The 20120-nt window shown below is 43.8% G+C and overlaps 1 protein-coding gene and 1 long non-coding RNA gene across 3 annotated transcripts in view; one reads left to right on the top strand and one right to left on the bottom strand.

Moving 5' to 3' along the window:
* Positions 1 to 1178: 1178 nt before the first annotated feature.
* The window catches only part of PIP4K2A (phosphatidylinositol-5-phosphate 4-kinase type 2 alpha), a 166775-nt gene continuing 147833 nt past the window's right edge, over positions 1179 to 20120 (bottom strand). Inside the window, exons 6-7 of one of the 2 annotated variants that reach the window (XM_032243888.1) lie at positions 9620 to 9733; positions 1179 to 1716 (exon numbers count right to left, since the gene is read on the bottom strand). In XM_032243888.1, coding sequence (XP_032099779.1) covers positions 1396 to 1716; positions 9620 to 9733 — 435 coding nt within the window. In that variant the 3' untranslated portion in view covers positions 1179 to 1395. The remainder of the gene's footprint in view (positions 1717 to 9619; positions 9734 to 20120) is intronic. The other variant, XM_032243887.1, reaches the window with a different exon arrangement.
* On the top strand, positions 9729 to 11766 carry LOC116527109. Its single transcript, XR_004258392.1, has 2 exons — positions 9729 to 10387; positions 10570 to 11766. It is a non-coding gene; the product is annotated as an uncharacterized LOC116527109 (long non-coding RNA).

Here is a 20120-nt window from a genome sequence, read left to right as displayed (position 1 = left end):
GTAATCCCAGCACTTTGGGAGGCCAAGGCGGGTGGATCACGAGGTCAGGAGACTGAGACCATCCTGGCCAACATGGTGAAACCCCATTTCTACTAAAAATAAAAAAAATCAGCTGGGTGTGGTGGTGCGTGCCTGTAATCCCAGCTATTCGGGAGGCTGAGGCACAAGAATCACTTGAACCCAGGAGGCAGGAGCTGCAGTGAGCCAAGATTGCGCCACTGTACTCCAGCCTGGTGACAGGGCAAGGCTGCATCTGAAAAACAAACAAAACCTCCACATACCCTATAAAACATGTAGAATTATGCTCATTAATCCTTTTCTACCATTTGATGTACTGTTCATAATTCTCACTGGGGACAGTATCAACTGGAGAACTGGATAAAGGCATATATCCCTCCAATGTCTATTTTCTATCCATTTCCAAAAATATGAACAGTAAGAAAAGTACATTGGACTGTATCTAATTTTCTGTGTTGAAGAAAACATTTTGGTGAGCAAAGCGGAAAAAAGCAGAACTCAATCCCTTGGCTGATAAGCCATTTGGGATTAAAAAACAACTGATGAGCCATACTTTTTATTATTCAAAAAACAAGAGGCTGTTTCTATCCTATCACTAAAATATTTTGGTTTTGTCATGGATGCTGCTCAGGTAGGATATAATACTTAAATACCTCGAAGGCCCAATCACCTGGATACTGCGGATGAAGGTTTAACTGACTCCAGGGAAGAGGACTACAGGGTGCTCCATGGGGAGGATGGCGGAGTCAGACTCAGCAAATCAGATTCCCACCCCACACACGGGGCCCAGCCTCATACCTCTGAGAGGGACAGGGCTGTGGTGATGACAAGATGACAACCTAAGGGTCACAGGGCCCGTATGTGCGCCAAGCTTAGATTCAGGATGCTTTTGACTCAGATAAAAGAGAAGATAACTAGGCAAAAATGCATTAATATTTTAAAGCATTTCTGACGTCATCTGTCTATGCATGCGTACATCTGTACATGTGTGGTGTACGTGCACATGCACACGTGTATTGTGTGCATATATGTACGTGTTGTCTATGCACATGTGTTGTATATATGCACGTGTGTTGTATGCCAGTGTATATACAAGTCTGTACAGTTGTGTATACATGTGTATGTGCATATGTACATGTGTGTTGTATGCCCGTGTATACATGTGCATATGTACATGTGTGTTGTAGCTGTGTATATGTGTTGTGTAAAGTAATCTGTGGTTTTGTTCTATTCCCTCAACATCGCAGAATTCAAAGGTTCGATCACTTATGTTTCAGCACTGAGATCGCGGTTACCTTTAACATACTCTTATCCCCAAATCCATTTCTTTGGGGTCTGGAGAATGAGTGCTGCCAGGCAGCTCCCTTGTAACTGGGGTCACGAATACTGGTAAATAACAAGGCCAAAGTCAAACCACCTCACGTGCAAAGAGAGTCCACAGTAATAAAACTTACTTTCATGGCACTTAATTCCATAGACGTCGATGTTTGGATCGAACTCCCCAGGAGCCAGGGGTGGTGAGCTGTTCAGTGTATTCCCGGGGCTGTCTGGGGGTGTCCCCACCGGGTGGGTGCCATCGCTCTCACCCTCCTCCTCCCCATCATTCTCCTCGCATTCCACCTCCTCCTGTTCAGCTCTCTCCACATCATGAATTCCCACCAGCAGGCTGTAGTCCATGAGCTTCAGCTGGGCCAGAAACTGGGGACAGAGGCGACAGTCAGTCAGCCACACCTTAAACATAAAAGCCGACATTTAAAGGAGACAAGCTCGGGTGACACCCAGAGGGAAAGCTGCAGGCTGGGGCAGCAGAGGCGCCAGGAGCCTCCTTTCTGATGCTCTTACACTCCTGGGCCGTTTATCTGAAGTGCAGCCTCACACTTCAGGCTGGCTCAGAGCCCAGATTATTTTCCCTAGAATGCCACATGGATGGGGAGAGGCGTGTGTCTATCACAGGGTGGCTGGATTTCACTAAAGAGAAGGGAGCACGACCAGCCAGAGATCCAGAAAGAGCAACTTCCTGCCAACGATTAAGACTGGTTAATGAGGAAACCCAGGCACCTCCTAAGTACCTCCCAGCAGCGTCTCCTGATGTGGTTCGGGAAAGCACCTTGGAATTCAGCATGCTCTCTGGAGGTGATCATTATGCTGTGGCAAGTAAGTAAAAGCAAAGGCACTGTGTCCACATCTGGTAAGTAATACGGTCCCGTCGGGGTCAGCAAGGTGCCAGAGGGGCTTCGCTTTCCACAAGGCAGGGCACACCCAGGATTCCTGTCCTCCCCCTCCTCCAGCCATGGCTAGAACAACTCTGTGTGTTTGGCTACTCTTGTCTGCCCAGTTCTTTTTTAAGATCATGATTCTTTGTTTCTCTTTTCTTATTTGAGACCTTCAGCACAATGTTCCAATGTTGCCATAAACCGTGGACGGTTGTGCTGAGCGCAAACAGTGGAGCCCATCAGCGGGCTTGACCCACCCAGCTCCCTGACCCTCCGCTGCTGGCTCTGCACAGGGTCCTGTTCCGCTCTGACCTTGGGCTCGGGGTCCAAGAAGGTTCACGGTCCTGGCTCTGGAAGGACTCAGAACCACCTCGCTAGGGAATGCACACTGGCTGAGCTGCCTCTGGGCTACGCTGATAGAATCTAAGAAGCAAATGTCCTCACGCAAAGGGCAAGCAGATGAAATTATAGGTCTTGAAGTTCTGGCTAAAGATGAAATCAATTTGCTGAGCCCCGCAGAGCCGTTTCTTTTGAGCCTGCTGGGAAGCAGTTCTGTCTTGAAACTTAAAGAGAAGCCCTGATTCCTTACAGATAAGGAGGAGAGGACCGCTGGGCAAAGGTCTGTCCCACTCTCCAGCTGGTTCCGCGGCCTGCAGTTCTCCAGCTGGCACCCTGCTCCGCCCAGCAAACCTGCCAGAGCTCCCACTTGGCTGCCTTCCCACCAGGAATCCCCCGGGGCCAGGTATACATTCTCCATTTGATTCAAGCTCAGAAAAGAAAAATCACACAAATCTTGCATTCAGGTACTTAAGCAAAGTAGGAAAACCTGTTTGTTTAAAAACAGACTGAGGCAAACCCCTCGTGGAAACAGCAAGGGGCTCCTGTGTTCAGTTCTGGACCCCAGAGAGGAGAGGAAGCCACTGCTCATTGCCCTGGCCTTTCCCCAAATTCCCCCATTACATCAAACACAGGAACTGACTTTTCACCTGCACCTCCCTCTGCCAGACTTCCTTTCCAGCAGTCAGAGACTGCACATCCTCCCCTAGCATCTAGGCAGCTGTCAGGCTCCGGGGCACACCTGGCCAGGATCACCTGTCAGAATCGTGTTTAGGGGGGGGTGGCTGTGGGGGAGAACTCCGTAATATGAGGCTCACTTGAGACCTTCACCAGCATGGTGAAGCCAGCCAGGTAGCTGGGTCTTGGGCACTAGCTCTGCACACATGGGCCTGTGCATGTGGAAGAGAACTGGGCACTCCGGGGTACAGAAACAGGTGACAAGATCCACGGCATGTGGGAGATAGCAGCCAGGCTCAACAGCTGGACAAGAGCCCAAGGATTCAAATCCAAGGAGGGTCTGAAGGCAGGGCCTGTTCTGAGCCTGCGCTCCCTGCTCTGTATCCGCTACCTCTAGAGGCTGCCTTAAAGCAGCTTTCCTCCATCCTTTTCTTTGCAACCTGAGCAGGCAGGTAACGAGTTAAAATCAGCCGGCATCGGAGTAGGCCCTCCACCTGTGACGCAGCGCTGTGGGTCTCCAGAGGGTTGGGTGGCCAGCAGCATGCCTTGCACCGCTGTGATCATGAAACCTGTTTCCCTGTCAGAATGCCCTGTGGGCCTGGGGTTTTGGAAGCCCATGTGGAAAATATTGCATTACAAGTTCCCAGTTGTGCTTTCCAACTCTTGAGGGGTATGACGGGGAGGTGCTCATGGGAGCCCCACTTCTCCTGGACCTGTTCCAGGGCCTTTGGGCTCCTGGAGGACTGGGCCAGGGTCTCCTTTGCCACCTCCGCTGTCCCTCACAAGCCTAGCCTGGTGCCTGGCTCTGCTCCCTGTATCTAGGGCTTCCCGCCTCACTCCTGGAAGCCTCTCTAGGGGTCAGGGGGAGGGCACTGCTGGAAGCAGCAGGCTCCAGATGGCAGCATCTGCTCCCAGTGTGGGTAGAGGGTGGGTAGGGACGGAGTCAGGCTTGGCCCTGCTAAGCTGGAGCGGTCACAAGGAAAAGTGCCCCTCCTGCCCATCCCTGCTCCCTCTGGGTGCTTGGAAGGTCCCTGTGAAGTGGTAAAGGCTGAGTGGTGACTAAACCTCCCGTCCAGTCCTCTGCAAAGGGCAGCAGTTTTCAGTATGTGAACCTGATCACATCCTGTCCTGCTTAAGACATTCCTGTGGTGCCACGTTTCCCACGGGGCACAAACAAAACTCTCAAGGCCCAGATAGCTAGGCCCCATCCCCATCTGGAGCCCACTTGAACCCTGCTCCAGCCCCCTTCTGGACTTCTCCCCTGCCGGCAGGTACTTCCTCCTGCGCCTTCCGGGCTCAGCTGCAGGACACCACGCGACGCAGCACAGCCCTGGAGTCTCGGTACTTCGGGCACCACATGCTCCTCCCCGATGACACACGGCCTCGCTGCACGTTCATTTCGTTGGAGCATTTGATCAACTTCTCTCTCAAGCAGGGCAGCTCGACAAGAAGTCTCTGGTTTTGGCTTCCACTGCATTCCTGACTCCCAGCAGACAAAGGGCTCAGGAAAGTACTCGGCACTTGTTGGACAAGTGAATGGGATGCCTGCTGCAGTTTCCCTACCCATCCCCCCAACTGTCCCTAATTCTCCCCGACCTGCTTCCACCAGGACATAAAACCAAAGCCAAATAAGCAAGAACAAAAGCAACAACAGAAAACCTCTGTCTGAGACTGCAAGAGGCAACACCTTTGGGAAGGAAGCCCAAGGCGACCATTTAAAAGGCTCTTCCCTGAACAGGGAAAGCAGGTCTACTGGTTGACCTTCAAATGCACTTTCAAGTGTGCTTTATTTACAGAAGTCCGGGCTGTCTGTGATTAATTTGCCAAAGGACAGAGAGGCAACAGGAAAACCGGGACTGGCCCGCCGCACTCACCAGGGTAAGCCTCCAGGCCTCAGTCTCCCCTGGCACCCCATCTGAGATGCTCACCAGGCCGGGCAGCCCAGAGAAATTTTCCTGGGTCTCAGGCCTGTTGTCAGACCGCTTACTCTTGTCTTGCAGTGAGGAAGAAATAAAGGTGCAGTCAGCTCCCAGCACAACCCACAGAACCATCGGTGCAATGAAAAATGCATCTCTAGGTAAGAAGCTGTTCTGAAGCACCCAAGAAGACTGAGGAATTGCAGTCTCAATGGGTATTACACATTTTGTTTCTGAGATGGGGTCTTGCCCTGTTGCCCAGGGTGGAATACAGTGGTGTAATCACAAATCCCTGTGGCCTTGAACTCCTAGGCTCAAGTGATTCTCCTGCCTTGGCCTCCCAAAAGTGCTGGGATTATTCATGTTTTCAAATCTCTGAGACTGAGGTAGAAGTGGAAAAAACCAAGTACAGCAGAGTGGCTAAAAGGACAGGCTAGGTTGACAAGGGAGCCCCCTTAAGAAACAGAGTATCAGCTCTGGAGAGGGGCGAGTTAGTCTTGTTTGGGCTCACTAGCTCCATGCTTGATGAGTTTGCCTCTGGGATCCTCAATCCTTCTGACTTGAAAAGGAGACAATGCCACTTCCCTCACAGCGGGGTGGAAGGATTAAGACAATGAATCTGAGACCAAAAATGTAGTGCCTTGCACAAAATAATGGAAGCTGTTCTTTGTAACTGTCAATGTTGTTTTGATTATGGTAGACGTCTTTTTTCTAATATCAAGTTTCAAATTTAAACAGGTTCCAGTTTGTGGACCAGTGGGGAAAAGCCCGTCAATTCACGAGCTCTTATTTTCACAACCTTAATTACATTTCTTGATTTTTGAGACAGGATCTGGCTCTGTCACCCCGGCTGGAGTGCAGCGGTGTGATCATGGCCCACTGAAGCCTAAAACACTGGGACGTGAGGGATCCTCCTGCTTCAGCTTTCCTAGTAGCTGGGACCACAGGCAAGTACCACTGTGTCTGGCTGAGTTTTAAAATTTTCTACCGAATGAGGGTCTCACTATGTTGCTCAGGCTGGTATCAAGCGATCGCCCAGCCTCAAACTTTATTTTAAAGCTGTTCCGAGGTAGAGTGAACGAAGTATGGCAATAAATCCGAGATTTTCCTTAGGGAAAACTCCCGTGGGCCAGACAGTCAAGGGTGAAGAGAGAACACAGAAAGGGGATGTGGGCTCCACAGTGGGGTCTGCTTCTGGCTCACTGCAGGACCACAGTATATATTCATTCTTTAAGAACATAAGATTCTGAAATGTGAAGATTTTTCCTTTCCAACTTCTCAGAAATTACCTGCGAGACCTTGGATCTGCCTCTTTTCTGGCCAGAATAGCCCGTCTCATCTAATTCCTTACTGATTCCTCACTGTGACAAATCTGTGAGCCGGGATCTTCCTCAAGATCTTTCCGAGTCTAAGACTATCCTTCACAATGGTTTTAAATTGATTTTTTTACACTAACACACTGTGTCCTGCCAAATCAACATATTCTAACATACCTGTGAAGTAGAACTAACATGCCAGTCAACTGTTTAACAGTTGTACCTTACCACTTGTTAAAAATTATAATAATCCCCCCCTTGGAGCAATTATCAGATAACAAAGCCTACACTGTGCTCTCAAAAGCATTTTTAACCTTTGTTTATGTTGGAGTAGTTAAGGATTGTGCCCTCTGAGGGCCTGATGCCCCAGTCTGAATTTAGAAGCTTTGTGCCTTCGAGCAAATTACATAGTGTCCTTGGGCTTGGCTTCCTCATTCATCAAACTAGGGTAGTGACAGGACCACTCGCAAGGGGTGGAGAATGACAAGCGGCAATGACTGCATGGGAAGGACTTGGGCTCCACGTGCTCCGCAAATGCTGGCTGCTGCCCATCCCTGTACTGCTACTGCCCTTTCACCCATTTCCATGGATGGGGGGCTATAAACCTCAGCCAGCTGAAACGCCCTGTGGTGGGATGCCACAGAGGGAGAACGTAATTCTGCATCGTGTGAGTCAATGAGGAGAGACCCTGATTCTCCAGGGTCACTATCAGAGCTGGCAACAAACAGGGCAGAAGGAAAAAGTGCTTGTCACTCCTCATCCACTACTTTGTGTGTGCATGCAGGAAGACTCACCTGTGTTTAGTTATGTGCAAAGCTATGGGGATGAAAGTGTCCCGCACGGCACAGGAATAGAACAGGGCTTCAATTATAGAAAATCAACTAGAATCTGGGATGAACATTGTTTTTCTTCACATGTAGATTTCTTGAGCTGTAATACACTCAGATCTCCTACTTGAGGGATTAAGGAAAGACAGCCACAACAACAGAAACAACTGTACTGAAACACCAGTGGGTCAGTCAGCTAAATTAGAAAGCATAGAACTGATGAAAAAATAAAACTCCAGTAAATTCTAGCCTCATTATCAAGATCAGATGTCAAGCTACTTCACCATAATTACCTGCTTAAAAATTTAATGATGCTTCTGCATGAATTTCAAAACCACAGACACCGTTACCAGCTATTGAGAATATTTTTAAATTAAAGAATGTTTTATACCCTGCGCCCATTTAAGTGCTTGAGCCATGTATGGGAATTAGACTATCAAGTCCTCTAATCAATTGGTATTATTAGAGACAAAAGAGCTAAGAGGATCCTTCTGTAATTAAACTGTCAATTTGAACTGCTCCCGTTACATTATTTCTGGAGTCTAAATATTAAAGTGATATACTGCCAACAGAAACAATTTTTTTTTGGTAGGTCACAAATAACCCTAAGGGCTACTTACCAAAATTGCTAAAACAATACTCTCTGTATCAAAGATTTGCTGATTAAACAATACAAATTCAAACGAGTATGTTTACTGAGAGTACTTAATAATCAGATCAAATAGATCCCAAAGCAAGGGGAAAACGCTTGACTAATACATTTTATTAATAACCACTGACAGCTGATGAAAACCATTTCTTAATGAAAGACTGGAGGAAAATGTTACATGAGAAAAGCAAATTCTTCTTTTTGTTTGAAGTAGATGCTTATAGGCCCAGCACAGTGGCTCATGCCTTTAATCCCAGAACTTTTGGAGGCTGAGGTAGGAGGACTGCTCGAGGCCAGGAGTTCAAGACCAGCCTGCACAACATAGCAAGACTGTCTCTACAAAAAAAAAAACTTCAAAAAACAGCCAGGCACCAGGATGCAAGCCTGTAGCCCACGCTACTATGGAGCCTGAGGCAGTAGGACTGCTTGAGCTGGGAGTTCAAGGTTGCACTGAGCTGTGCTGATGCCACTGCACTCAAGCCTGGCCAACAGAGCAAGACCTTGTCTCCAAAATCAACAATGGCAACAAAAAAGTAGACGCCTATACCCGACACAGATAACACACAGGTTCTAACCCAAGTATGTACATCATAAAGGATAAAAAAGTTACTAAAATAATTTATGACCTAAAAATAGGAACTATTTATAACTTGGTCAGAGTTTCTTACAATAAAAAGAGCTGTCAAGAAATTACACTTTTTCTGCTTTTATGGGAAACACAAATGTATGACATTCTTTGGCTTTAGTCATTTTGTTTTTTGTTTAATGACATGAAAAAAATCTTCCCACAAAACCTCCAAGTAGCAGATCTATAGTGGTGTGCTGATAAGTGTTTCAAAGTTTTTTAGAAAAGTGTACACGAATGAATGAAAGTAACAGCTAAGAAAAACTTAGGGGCTGCTAAATTCTAATTCCCACTGCACTGTCTTGTAACTCAACATTAAGCTTTTCTCCTGGATTTATTTACAAAAGACTTAAAAGAGCAAATCCAATGGAAAAGCTGCAATGCCTTTATCATAAACTAAATGACAGAAAAAGGTACACTTTAAATGTTTACAACAGTGTTTAAAAGCAAAACTCCATTATGGACTAAAGCCCCTTGGATGCCATTTTATTTCTCTCCACTGTCCCCCCATGACCTAGGGTCCTCAGCTGCCCCTGTTCTAGTCCCATGATGTGTAAGGGGGCCTCATGACATGGTCTGTGATGACTGGTGGAGATAGGAAAGCATTCAGCGACCCAGCACTGACATGTGCTTTAGCGGGAAAAGTGCCAAGACTCTGATAGTGACTGAACATTTGTTTTTACAATGCTCTGCTGGTGGACAGAGTCCAGTACTCCCCTGGCCCCTCCCAAAGTGGTTGGTGTGGGCAGATCAGCCTCCATGGGCCATCCCAATTCAAAACACAGGAGCCTGGGACCGGGGATTCCCAGCACATGACAGCAGGTGCTTTCTTGTGTTTGGCGCCTAAATGAGAAGAATGCTAAACTGGCATGGTTTTGCTTTAAACCCTGTCACATGTGACACCTTCACATCTGACTGTGATAATGTAGAGTATACATGTTTTCACCTTGGTTGCAGATTTAAATAGATGGTTTTAAAAGCTCCTAAAAACTAACAGGGCTGACACACAATGGGGATGGCCTCTACACTGACTGTTCTTACCTCAACATCCTTTTTCAGTTTTTCCAGGAAGACTTTCTTGTTGTTGTCATCAATATAAATCTTTTGGCCCTCATTAATGAAATCATTATCTTTCAGAGTTGGCAGTTCTTTGGCCTAAAACAAATAAGAAGAAGAATGACTAGGCTAGAGTAAAATATAAAAAACCACATACAGCTTCCAACCCTGGACACTGAAGTTTGCCCCCCCATCACCTCCGCAGGGGTCTTACCCAAACAATAAAATGGAAGGCCTGAATACCACCGGGGGGCACCATTGAGCTGCAACCTCTGGAAGCATTCCCAGTAGCAGTGAGGTGGGGGTCAGATGGACTCCACGTTATAAGGCTTTTTGTAACACATTTCACATTTTTCAGAGGAATGAACTTGACTGCTTTCTTAGATTCCCTTTCTTACAAGAAGTCTTCTGAGTATGGAATTTGTATTCTTGGACTATTTTCTCAGGAACCCTCAATTTTCTTACTGGTACAATCCAACTCCATCCTTCCTCCCACTTTTGGGTAGCTGTTGCTGGGCTCACATTACAAATAACATGTTATCTTGTCTTGCAAATGCCCCATCCATAATCATATCTACTTTCTGTACCATGGAGAACATGCAGCCCGAGGTTAGTCATCTGCCCTTCCAGGCTTTCCTGTTCACCACTCAGCCAAGAAGGAACTTCTCATTTGGACAATTCCAAACAAAAAAGGCCTGTTTTAACATAAGCGTATTAAAATGAGAGGTCTACCTTTTACAACTGAGCAACAGGGTGAGCAAGTAAACCACACTTACACCAACCAACACAAAGCAATGGGCGACTATCAAAAATGGGTTATGAGCAGAACACACTGCAGCAAACAGGATAATATAGGCATATAGTTTCAAAACAGTGTAAACTTGGTGCAACCTGCATTCAGTACAAGCCCAAAATAAATCTCCCATCTCTTTCAGCTAACCATGGCTTATTTACTTAAGTGGAAAGAAATCCAATGTCACATACTGCCCTTCTCTGTATGCTGATGAACCTGGAATGGTCCTCTTTTCCCTAAGTGTGAACCAAATGAAAACAAATTAGGCCAAGGAAACCACATGCTGTCCTTCCTGGCTCCCACGCTGTTCATCTTCCCTCCTTACTCGGAGCAATACAGGAAAACTCCCTGGGTCCATCTCCTGAATCTCTCACATGCTCGAACTGCTCGCTTCCCCTCTTATCTATAAAGTATGGACATACATGTAAATATAGTCACATCTATGTACACCCACACATATGTACATAAATTATGCATTTCTAAATTTGTCCCTTTGGCTACTAACTTTGAAAAAATCTGAACAGTTTTGCAACTTCAAATTAGACAAAACCACAATCTTTATAAGCCAAATAGAATTATCCTTACAAAGCAGGTACAGCAAAGCTCAGATGTCAAGCTTCAACTCAACAGGCAGGTAGTGAGTCAAGTACAGAGATGCAAATATGAACAGTTCACAATTTCTACTGTAAAGGCGTCTGTAATCTCATACGGGAGAATTATACGAAAGCAAGTAGGTAGAAGATAAAGCAGGATGTATATGTAAGATGTAAAGATAAATACTAAGATTCTGGGGGAGACTGATAAAATTTCAAACACTTTTATGCTGAGTTATTGAATCTTTAAGAAAGGAAAATGCAATGCCATTCTTCACAAAATTGTAGGATGGGCCTGCTAGACTAACCCCCTAAACCTGTCAATAATTATTTTAAAATAATATAATACATACATCCCCCCCAACTCCCACACACCTTGAATATGAAGGCACCACACTAATGTTAAGTGTTTGAGATCATCACACTAGATTATAAGGTTTCTCTCCTATTAGAATGGTAAACATAATGAAATTTCACCAAGAATGAAACTCAAGGTTCTGAAGTCAAAAAACTCACTGAGAGGGCAGTGAGAAGATAAACACTGGCCAAAATAGAAAATTGGAAGCATGCTAGAAAAAGGGTTGAAGCCAGACCTACACACAAAAACAGGAGAGACCAAGAAGGATCATAATTTTCCAGGCAGACACGTTGGGCATTTGTGTCATTATGTGTTGGCGATGGGAGGTGTGTGGGTGTTAAGAATTAAGACATCTGCTTCAATTCCACAACTAATTTTATACATGTAAGAAAAGGGGAGAGGGTGTTTTTTCGGGTTTTGTATAAATGTGAGAAACCTGAAGGCAGAGATGACAGATCCCAGACAAGGCCGTAAATTACACGCTGGATGTGTGTTTGTAACACAAGTCACATTAATGAAGATGAATGCCACTTCAGGTTCACCCCAGCAGAATTACCTCATGTGACAGGGAAAGTATAATCCTACCTCATAAAACGCTGGACACCCTGTACTCTATGACTAAGCTGACTTGTGAATTTCACAGGCACTAGGGACGTATTTAGATTGGATCAAGTTCAAAAAAGGGCACCCAGATTGGTTAAAAGACTTAAGGGCTTATTGAAAGGATCAAGAGGAGAAGGCGGGTCCTGGCAGGGCAGCTGTAAGCACGGAATCTAACACTGGTCTACAGATATCCACCTCACAAACGCTTACCGCAAGACAGCGTGCAGGGCATGACGGTTTTGGAGTCATGAATCCTGAGGTTGCAAACCTGGTTCCACCCCTTACTTGCCAGGGACCAGGGGCCAGGTTCCTGGACATCTCCAGCCTGTATCCATAGATGCAGAAGGGGGAAAATACTGTCGCGACCACCCGCAGCAGCCTTAGATACCCTGCTCAGTGCTTTGCAGGAGTCATCTCATTCGCGTCTATCATCTACCTTTAGTCTTTGCAACAACCTTAACTATCACTCTTATCCACGTTTTACATTCAAGGAAACAGATTATGTAATTTAAAGTCCCAACATTTGGTGAGTGATGAGCTGAGATGGGAAGCTTAATCATTCTGCTAAGGCAGAGATGTGCTGGGAACTTAACCAGAAACCATGCGACAGATTCAAATAGTGAGTGGTGCTTGTAATCACCACCACCATCATCATCCTCGTTGAGCGTTTAATAAAGCACACAGATTTAAAATGGGTATTACAGGTTGAGAGACTCTTTTTTTTTTTTTTGAAAACAAAACTGTTCTTTTTTCTACTAAGAACAAGATAGGCTGGGCGTGGTGGCTCACACCTGCAATCTTGGCACGTTGGGAGTCCGACACAAGAGGATTACTGGAGCCCAGAAGTTTCAGACCAGTCTGGCTAACAAAGTGAGACTCCATCTCTACAAAAAAATAATAAAACATGTAAGACAGGCATGCTGTATGCCTGTCATCTCAGCTACTTGGGAGGCTGAGTTAGGAGGATCGCCTGAGCCTGGGAAGTCAAGGTTGCAGAGAGCCATGACTGCACTACTGCACTCCAGCCTGGGTGACGTAATAAGACCCTATCTCGGGGGGGGGGGGGGGAACAAAAAAAAAAAGATAACAAAGCTTAAGTCACCTGACAATGATTCACTATCAAGAAAATCTTATTGCTTAGCTTTTAAAAATAAATTTCAATATATCCCTCTGATAATGAGCGTGCTTATGTTAGAAACATCTTTTTTTAAACGTGGAAAACTATTATACTATGATTTAGTGAACTTAATAAACTCTTGGTGTAAAACTGCCTACCAAGATGACGTCTACAGAGCAGCAAATTAACTGCGGGCAGCAACAGCTTAATGTAGCAACAGATTGTACCCTTTGCTTTTAAACACCGGATTATTTGCACTTAAAGTTTGTAACTGGGTCTGGTTCTTTAACGAGTGTCTTTGATATCTTTTCTAGCTCAGTGCAGAAACAGCCAGAAGGCGGAGGAAACCCCTAGGGCTAACTAAAGGCAGCTCAGAAACGCTTCTTGGTTGTGGACTCCCTGAGGCTGGCTTCCAGCCAGCGGTCAGCAGCCTTTCTCAAGCGGTGGCAGGCTGAGCCTTTATTTGCTCTGAATTCAGCTCTGGCCAGTCTTGTGGAGATCAGAGCCTCTAAGTGAGGTGGGGCGATTGCTGTATGACCCTCGGTACTTGCTGGGTGGGGACACTGGGGAGCCGAGGGTAAGGAAGAGAACTACTCTTCCCCACCCTGTCCTCCTCTGTGTGTCCAGCCCTGAGCTGGGACTGCTCCAAGAGCTGCTCCGAGGCCCTGGCCAGCTGTGGCCCCACGAGTAAATACAGCCCAAGGCAGGGCTAGGCCAGCACAGGCAGGGCTGCTTTCTCTCTCGCATGAGGTCATCTGCTGCGGTGGGTTGGATTCCAAGTGGCATTCATCTCCACTACTGTGATGTGTAAAGGCACAAACACAGCCACAGGCATCAGAAGAAGGACGCCGTGTCCCCTGCAGCCTGGCTGTCCTGCTTCCAGTTCTGATAAAATGAGCCCTTTACTGTCCTGTGTGGTGATGCCCAACCCCAGGTAGATTCAGCATGGCCCAGGTTTCCACGAAGGAGACAGACTGGATCCAGGCTGCCTGGGTTGTAGCTCCGCAACTCCAATTATTAGCTGTGTGACTCTGCGCAAGTTACCTAACCTCTCTGTGACTTGGTTTTCCATCCTTAAGGGGGATTCACAAACATAGGGTTGTGAGGATTATATGAGTTCACACATGTAAAAAGGCCTAAAACGGTGCCTGTCACACAGTGTGTTATATACAAACATTGTTATTTGCTAGGCATGTTCTCAAGTATGGCTTATGGATCTAGAAAAAACTCATCGCTGATCAATCCAGAGCAAGATTTTTCTTTTAAAAAATGTATTGACATGTTTAACATTCTAATACGGGCTGCGATGTTGTGGGCCAGTTGCTTAACCTGCACAAACCTCAGTTTGCTTATTTATATAATGGGAAATTAGTTAATACTGCACTTGTGTAATAGGGTTAGCATAGGAATCAAATGACACAAAGCACATAGTGCCTGGAAATAACTTACTATATATTTGTTTCTTCTTTCCCAACTTTCTAATAAAATAGGGTCTTTATATCTAGGATATCTTTTCACTGATACCTGAATGATTTAAAAAACTGACAATTTAGCATGTCCGTAATCTAAACCAGGGTGTCCAATCCCATGTGGCCAATTCCAGTGTGGCTTCCCTGGGTCACACTGGAAGAAGAATTGTCTTGGGCCACACATAAAATCACTGAACACTAACAATAGCTGATGCACTAAAAACAAAAACAAAAACAAAAAATCACAAAAAAATCTCATTACATTTTAAGAAAGCTTACGGATTTGTATTGGGCCACATTCAAAGCCATCCTGGGGCATACATAGTCCATGAGCCGTGGGTTGGACAAGCTTGATCTAAAAGATGTTTAAAATTTCCTTTGTTTTTAGGTTTATCTGCTAGTCACAAATATGTCACATGAATTCTCTACATACTGCCCTCAAATTTGGAAGACACTTGTTACTGCACACAAACCTACGACACACGAGTGCAAAGTTAGTATTTCATTTCACTGCACAGGACACACAGGGTACGCAGGGTACACAAGACAGGATGCATCAAAGGTGACACGGCCCGAGGCGCTGACCTCCCTGCCTTGGTGGCTCCAGTTCCCTACTCTGTTTTGCAAAGCTCCACTGTGAATTCTCCTGGCTAGAAAAACCTCTGTGATCACCTGCAAAAGCTAACCCTAACAGGAAACCTCACTGAAAAGACTTTTTTTTTTTTTTTTTAACTGAAACGTAAATGAGAGTAACACGTTCCTATCTTATAATAAAAATTGGACTAGTTAAGTTCCTGGAGTAATAAAGAATCTGAAATTTATGATATTTATTCAATGTATGGAATAAATGTAATGATTTTACATATCTGACCAAAGATAGAAATTTGTTGACTTTTGTCTTACCTTAATTTTCCATGGGTTAGTTCTTCTCAGTGAGGACATTATAATAGTGGGTAATTTAGTGAATGCTATTTTGCTGACCTAAAGCAAAAATCCACAAGCTGAAATCTTAGTAGCCAGAAAATATAACCAAAATACTAGGGAACAGTGAACTCACTGAGAACATTTAACTTGCTATGAGCTGTAAAAAGAAAATTTATTATAAACATATGTATATATACAATACATTTATTACGGACATTTCTCCCTCATTTTGAAAAGTTTTTGGCTTCTTTTAAAGCACAGAATCACAGTCCTCAGCGAGTCTACTGTAAGTCAACAGCAAGAAACACACTGTGTGACAATACAGGTCATGGTCAAAAATAGTTTGTGTGTCATTAAGACGCAAATGAACATGAACGTGAGAACTGAGATGCATGCTCAGCTGCATCAGAGCCTGAAGATAACCAACATATGCATAAGGCTTTTAGCATATAAAAGCTTCTAACAGAATTACTTATTCCCTAGGGTTCAATAAAAGATATAAATGATCTCTAAGGACAGATTTGGCCAGTGGGTTGGAATTAAAAAAGGGAAAACCTATCAGGACAGTTAGAAAGTTTAGAGCCTTCATTTTTAGAATTTCTAAACACCTGCCTCCCTTTAGCAGAGACCTGGGGTACAGAAATTACAAAATTCCGCAAGAGCAAAGGAGACGCAGCACTGTTTGCTTCCCAGAAGAACTGGTAAAAAGGAGCTGAAAAGCAACACCTAAAAAATTCCCAAGTACTTATTTAGTACTTTTATGCTTAAAACTTCCAAATGACTAAGAACTTTTACAGAATCTCTGAAAATGAAACCAAAACCAAAACAATAAATGTGTTTACCAAAAGGAGTTAAATGCTTTGTTTCAAGTGGAAATTAACTGATTTGTATCTGTATATTGTACTTATTTCATTAGGTTCTGTGATAGGATGTATAACTGCTGTCATTCATATGGAGTTTAGCAATACTGGATATTTTAAGGTTTAGTAAAGCCAGAAGTTATATGAATATTTTAGTGAGGTTTTTTTAAAAAAAATCTAGATGACACAAATTTTGTTTTTAAATCAAAAAATTTCAAACTACAGTTTGAAACATAACTTTAAACAGACAGAATTCAAACTAAAATATCATTGGATTTTTAATGATCATTATAAACTTTATACAAAAAGAGCCAACTGTATGGGTAAATGGCCATTAATAACTGGAAATAAAAAATACATGAACTTAAAATGCACAGAGCCAAATCTTTAAAATATAGGGCCAAGTTTTTATTTTATTCTGGATGGAAACTTTACTGGGAAGACGAAATGCACTCAGTCACACTTCAGGGTTGAATCCAAACAGGATGCTGGCACTAGATTTTAATGCAAAGGACAATACATATCATAGGACTGTGATTAATGGACTTGTATTTCAGAATGAAATGAATTTTTGTTCGATATGCTCATTTGGCAACCTATTTTTTTAAGTCTATTTGTAAGCCTCAACGTCAAAGACTGCTGCTGAGGGTCTTTTGATGCACTCTTTCTGTGACACCCAAAGCTGAATGCTCAACATAAAAAAACATGCAGTAATTGTTTTATGTTAGGGACTGCTTGTGTTCCTGATTCACTTGTCATTCCAAGCTCACCCAAATGAAAACCAACTTGCAAAATTAACATCCCTTTGGCTGTGCCTGCAAAAATCTTCGTAAAAATCAGAATCTCTGGAGCTGAAAATATAATTCACAAGTATTTCTATAGGGGAAGGTATTTTAGGTAATCTTTACGCTGGAGCTAGGATAAAAATAATTGGATGAAATAACATCATATATGTGTTATCAATTTTTGGGTAATAGGACATGCTAGGGATTTATAATGACATCAGTTCTGCTTCTCGAAACATCTAAGCCACAAACTTGATAAATGAAAAGGCAAATAAGTGAATATGGCTAAAGTTCATACAGAAGTAGCAAAGAAAAAGGGTGGTTTTGCACAAACAGAACATATGTGCACATCTGTGACCAGCATCCAGATGCGAACATTTCCTAATTATTTTGAATCTGTATTGTATGAATGCGGAAAGAGAATATACCTCAACAAACTTGTGAAACAGTGCTGTAATTAGGCAGAGCAACACTGGAGAAGCGCTATCTTAGGGCTGGTAAGACCTAGGTGTTGGCAATTTTCCCTCAAGCTAATATGTAAAAAGTGTAGTTTATTCCTTTTTTTTATACTGTCATATTTTATGACCACAACTCTGTGGTGATGTCAAAGGTGACGGTTTGTTGTTCCTCCACAAACTGGGATATGACAGCTGAACTGCATATAAGACCTACAAAACAGGACCTACAGAATGGGTTTGTTCCAGCCGGAACAGATTATGGTGTGCAGATGTCTATGGCGATAATCTAAGAAATGTCAAAGGCTGAACACTCAAGATGTTTGCTAACTCCTATAGATTTCTGGTCTAATACTAACCTATTAAAGATCATTATTTATTTCAACGATTATACATCTGTAGCAGCTTAGCTTAAATTCAGACCACATATTAATTTTAGAAGTCTTCTCTCCACCCCAACTTTTTCTAGAACCAACTCAGAGTTGTTAGCTTAAAATCATTCCTCTACCTAACAGCACTGTTCCATGTGTGCTTGTGATACTCCGAGTTGCTTTCATTCCAGTGAGATAAAAATTAATCTGAGGCAGCTGAGCTAATGCAGCACTGTTAAGTCATAAAGCCTTGAGGACCTCAATGCTGTCTTCTGAGTGAAAATCTGGAAGGTGCTCACAAGAGTCACTGCATGTGATCTCTCTGTCATGTGCCATGCTGTTCAGTTAGAAAAAATTCTAAATGAAGCTTTAAAACTTAATTCCCAGAATTCCCTTCATGGTTTACATATGGGGTTCTTATCTCTATCTGTTGAAGAGAACTTTTTTTTCCCCCACCAATCATATCAATCACCTTCATCTATATCTAGAACAGAGAAGATTTTAGTGATGGTCAGGGCCAGAACTTCTCCAAGTGGGGCTGACCACTGAACCACATCTCTGGAGGAAGGTCCAGGAAAGCTTCATTGGAAACAAGAGATTCTCACCAACACTAAAGCATGAGGACCAATGATGCAAGCAAATTCTTTAATTTTACAAATGGGGGCAAAGTCAAACGACCTATACTCAAACACCATTAATGCAACCCTGTACCCCCAGGGTTGGGACTCGGATCCCCTAACCCTCTGTTTGGAGTCCTTCCCCCAAACCTCTCTTTTATAAAACATCTCTGGTCCAGAAGGTAGATGTTACTGGTGCTGCCTTTTAAGGTCTGAGAAAGAAGCCCTGCTTCTGCCCTAATGGGAAACTTTCCTCTGCACTTTGGGTAGTAGGATTGGTGTCCCTAACTAACACTGGCTGGCAAAGGAGAATGATTCCCTTCCATCTCAGGAGAAAAGGAATTCTACAGAAGGAGGTGAAAACATTAGCTGAATTGAGGGTCTAAAAAGCTTGACAACCCCCCTTTAACTGATGATCCGCTCACAGTGGAAAAGGAGGCACTTCTTAGCTGAGCGGCAAAGAAAGATTTCTAGAAGGACATACTGCTGTGCTTTTGTGTCATGTTTGGGGAGCCTGCCACCCTGGCCACCTCGATTCAACGGCAGCCCAGATGACCAGATAGAGGTAGTAATTAATTATAATTTGTTACAATTTAAACACCACAAAAGAAATGCTGAAAACTGGTTTAGAAAGAAAGCATTTTTAGATGTAAGGGTATTAATGATTAATCCTCTCGAACCTTCAGTTCGTAATAGGTAAAATGTCGGAGACGGTGACAGTCACTTAATTGCTGGTGCAATTCACAGTGCCCGAGAATCGACAAGGCGGCTTTTTGTAGCCCATTATCAAAGTGTCAACAATGATTATTGCCAATATAGTTACACAAATGCCAATTGCAGGGCAGCTGTTTTCTTTCAAATGGGTTTCAGGGAGAAGGCTGTATGTTGAAAGGAATCTTCTTATTGTGACCCTACGGCTCCATTACACATGCTTTACTATACCTAATAAAATCAGACATGAGTTTTGAGAAGAACTGTGCAGGATGATGAACAAAATGCATATTTGTGTAAATCCCCAGGACTCTCTCTCTCAAGAACATGGGCTTTTTAAAGAGTCAGGTCAAATCCCCCAGAAATCAAGTGAGTCCAGTTATGTTTTCTTTACTTCCCCAGGTCCCCTGCTGAGTCGCTCGCTAGCAGGCAGCATGCTAAGACTGTCATTTGTAAAAAGCAGCCTGCTCAGCTATAATTACTAATTTGATGTCACACTGGAATTGCAGCGCAGCTGTGAAAAGATCGACCACCAGGGAGGTTCGCATTTCTCTGTCTCATTTAGAGGAGGCGAAACTGCTGGAGCCATGAATGGGAGATGCCCTTCCATTAAAAAGGAAAGAATTAAAGAATAAAACAAGTCATAGCAGCTGTCAGAATTTGACAATAGTTTTTTTTAAGCACTGTTCTGCTCTTTTAAAAAAAAAACAAACCTCAAGACATCTGTACATGCATGTTCTGAGACTTGTTGCCATGAAAGTGATTCCATTATTGTTAGAATATAACTTCTTTATTTCCTTCAGTTCCATCTTCATGATTATGCTAATACA

The sequence above is a fragment of the Sapajus apella genome, unplaced genomic scaffold, assembly GCF_009761245.1.
Source record: "Sapajus apella isolate SASKATOON/1434 unplaced genomic scaffold, GSC_monkey_1.0 scaffold53, whole genome shotgun sequence".
Taxonomy (NCBI): domain Eukaryota; kingdom Metazoa; phylum Chordata; class Mammalia; order Primates; family Cebidae; genus Sapajus; species Sapajus apella.
This window is presented reverse-complemented; position numbering and strand designations above follow the sequence as displayed.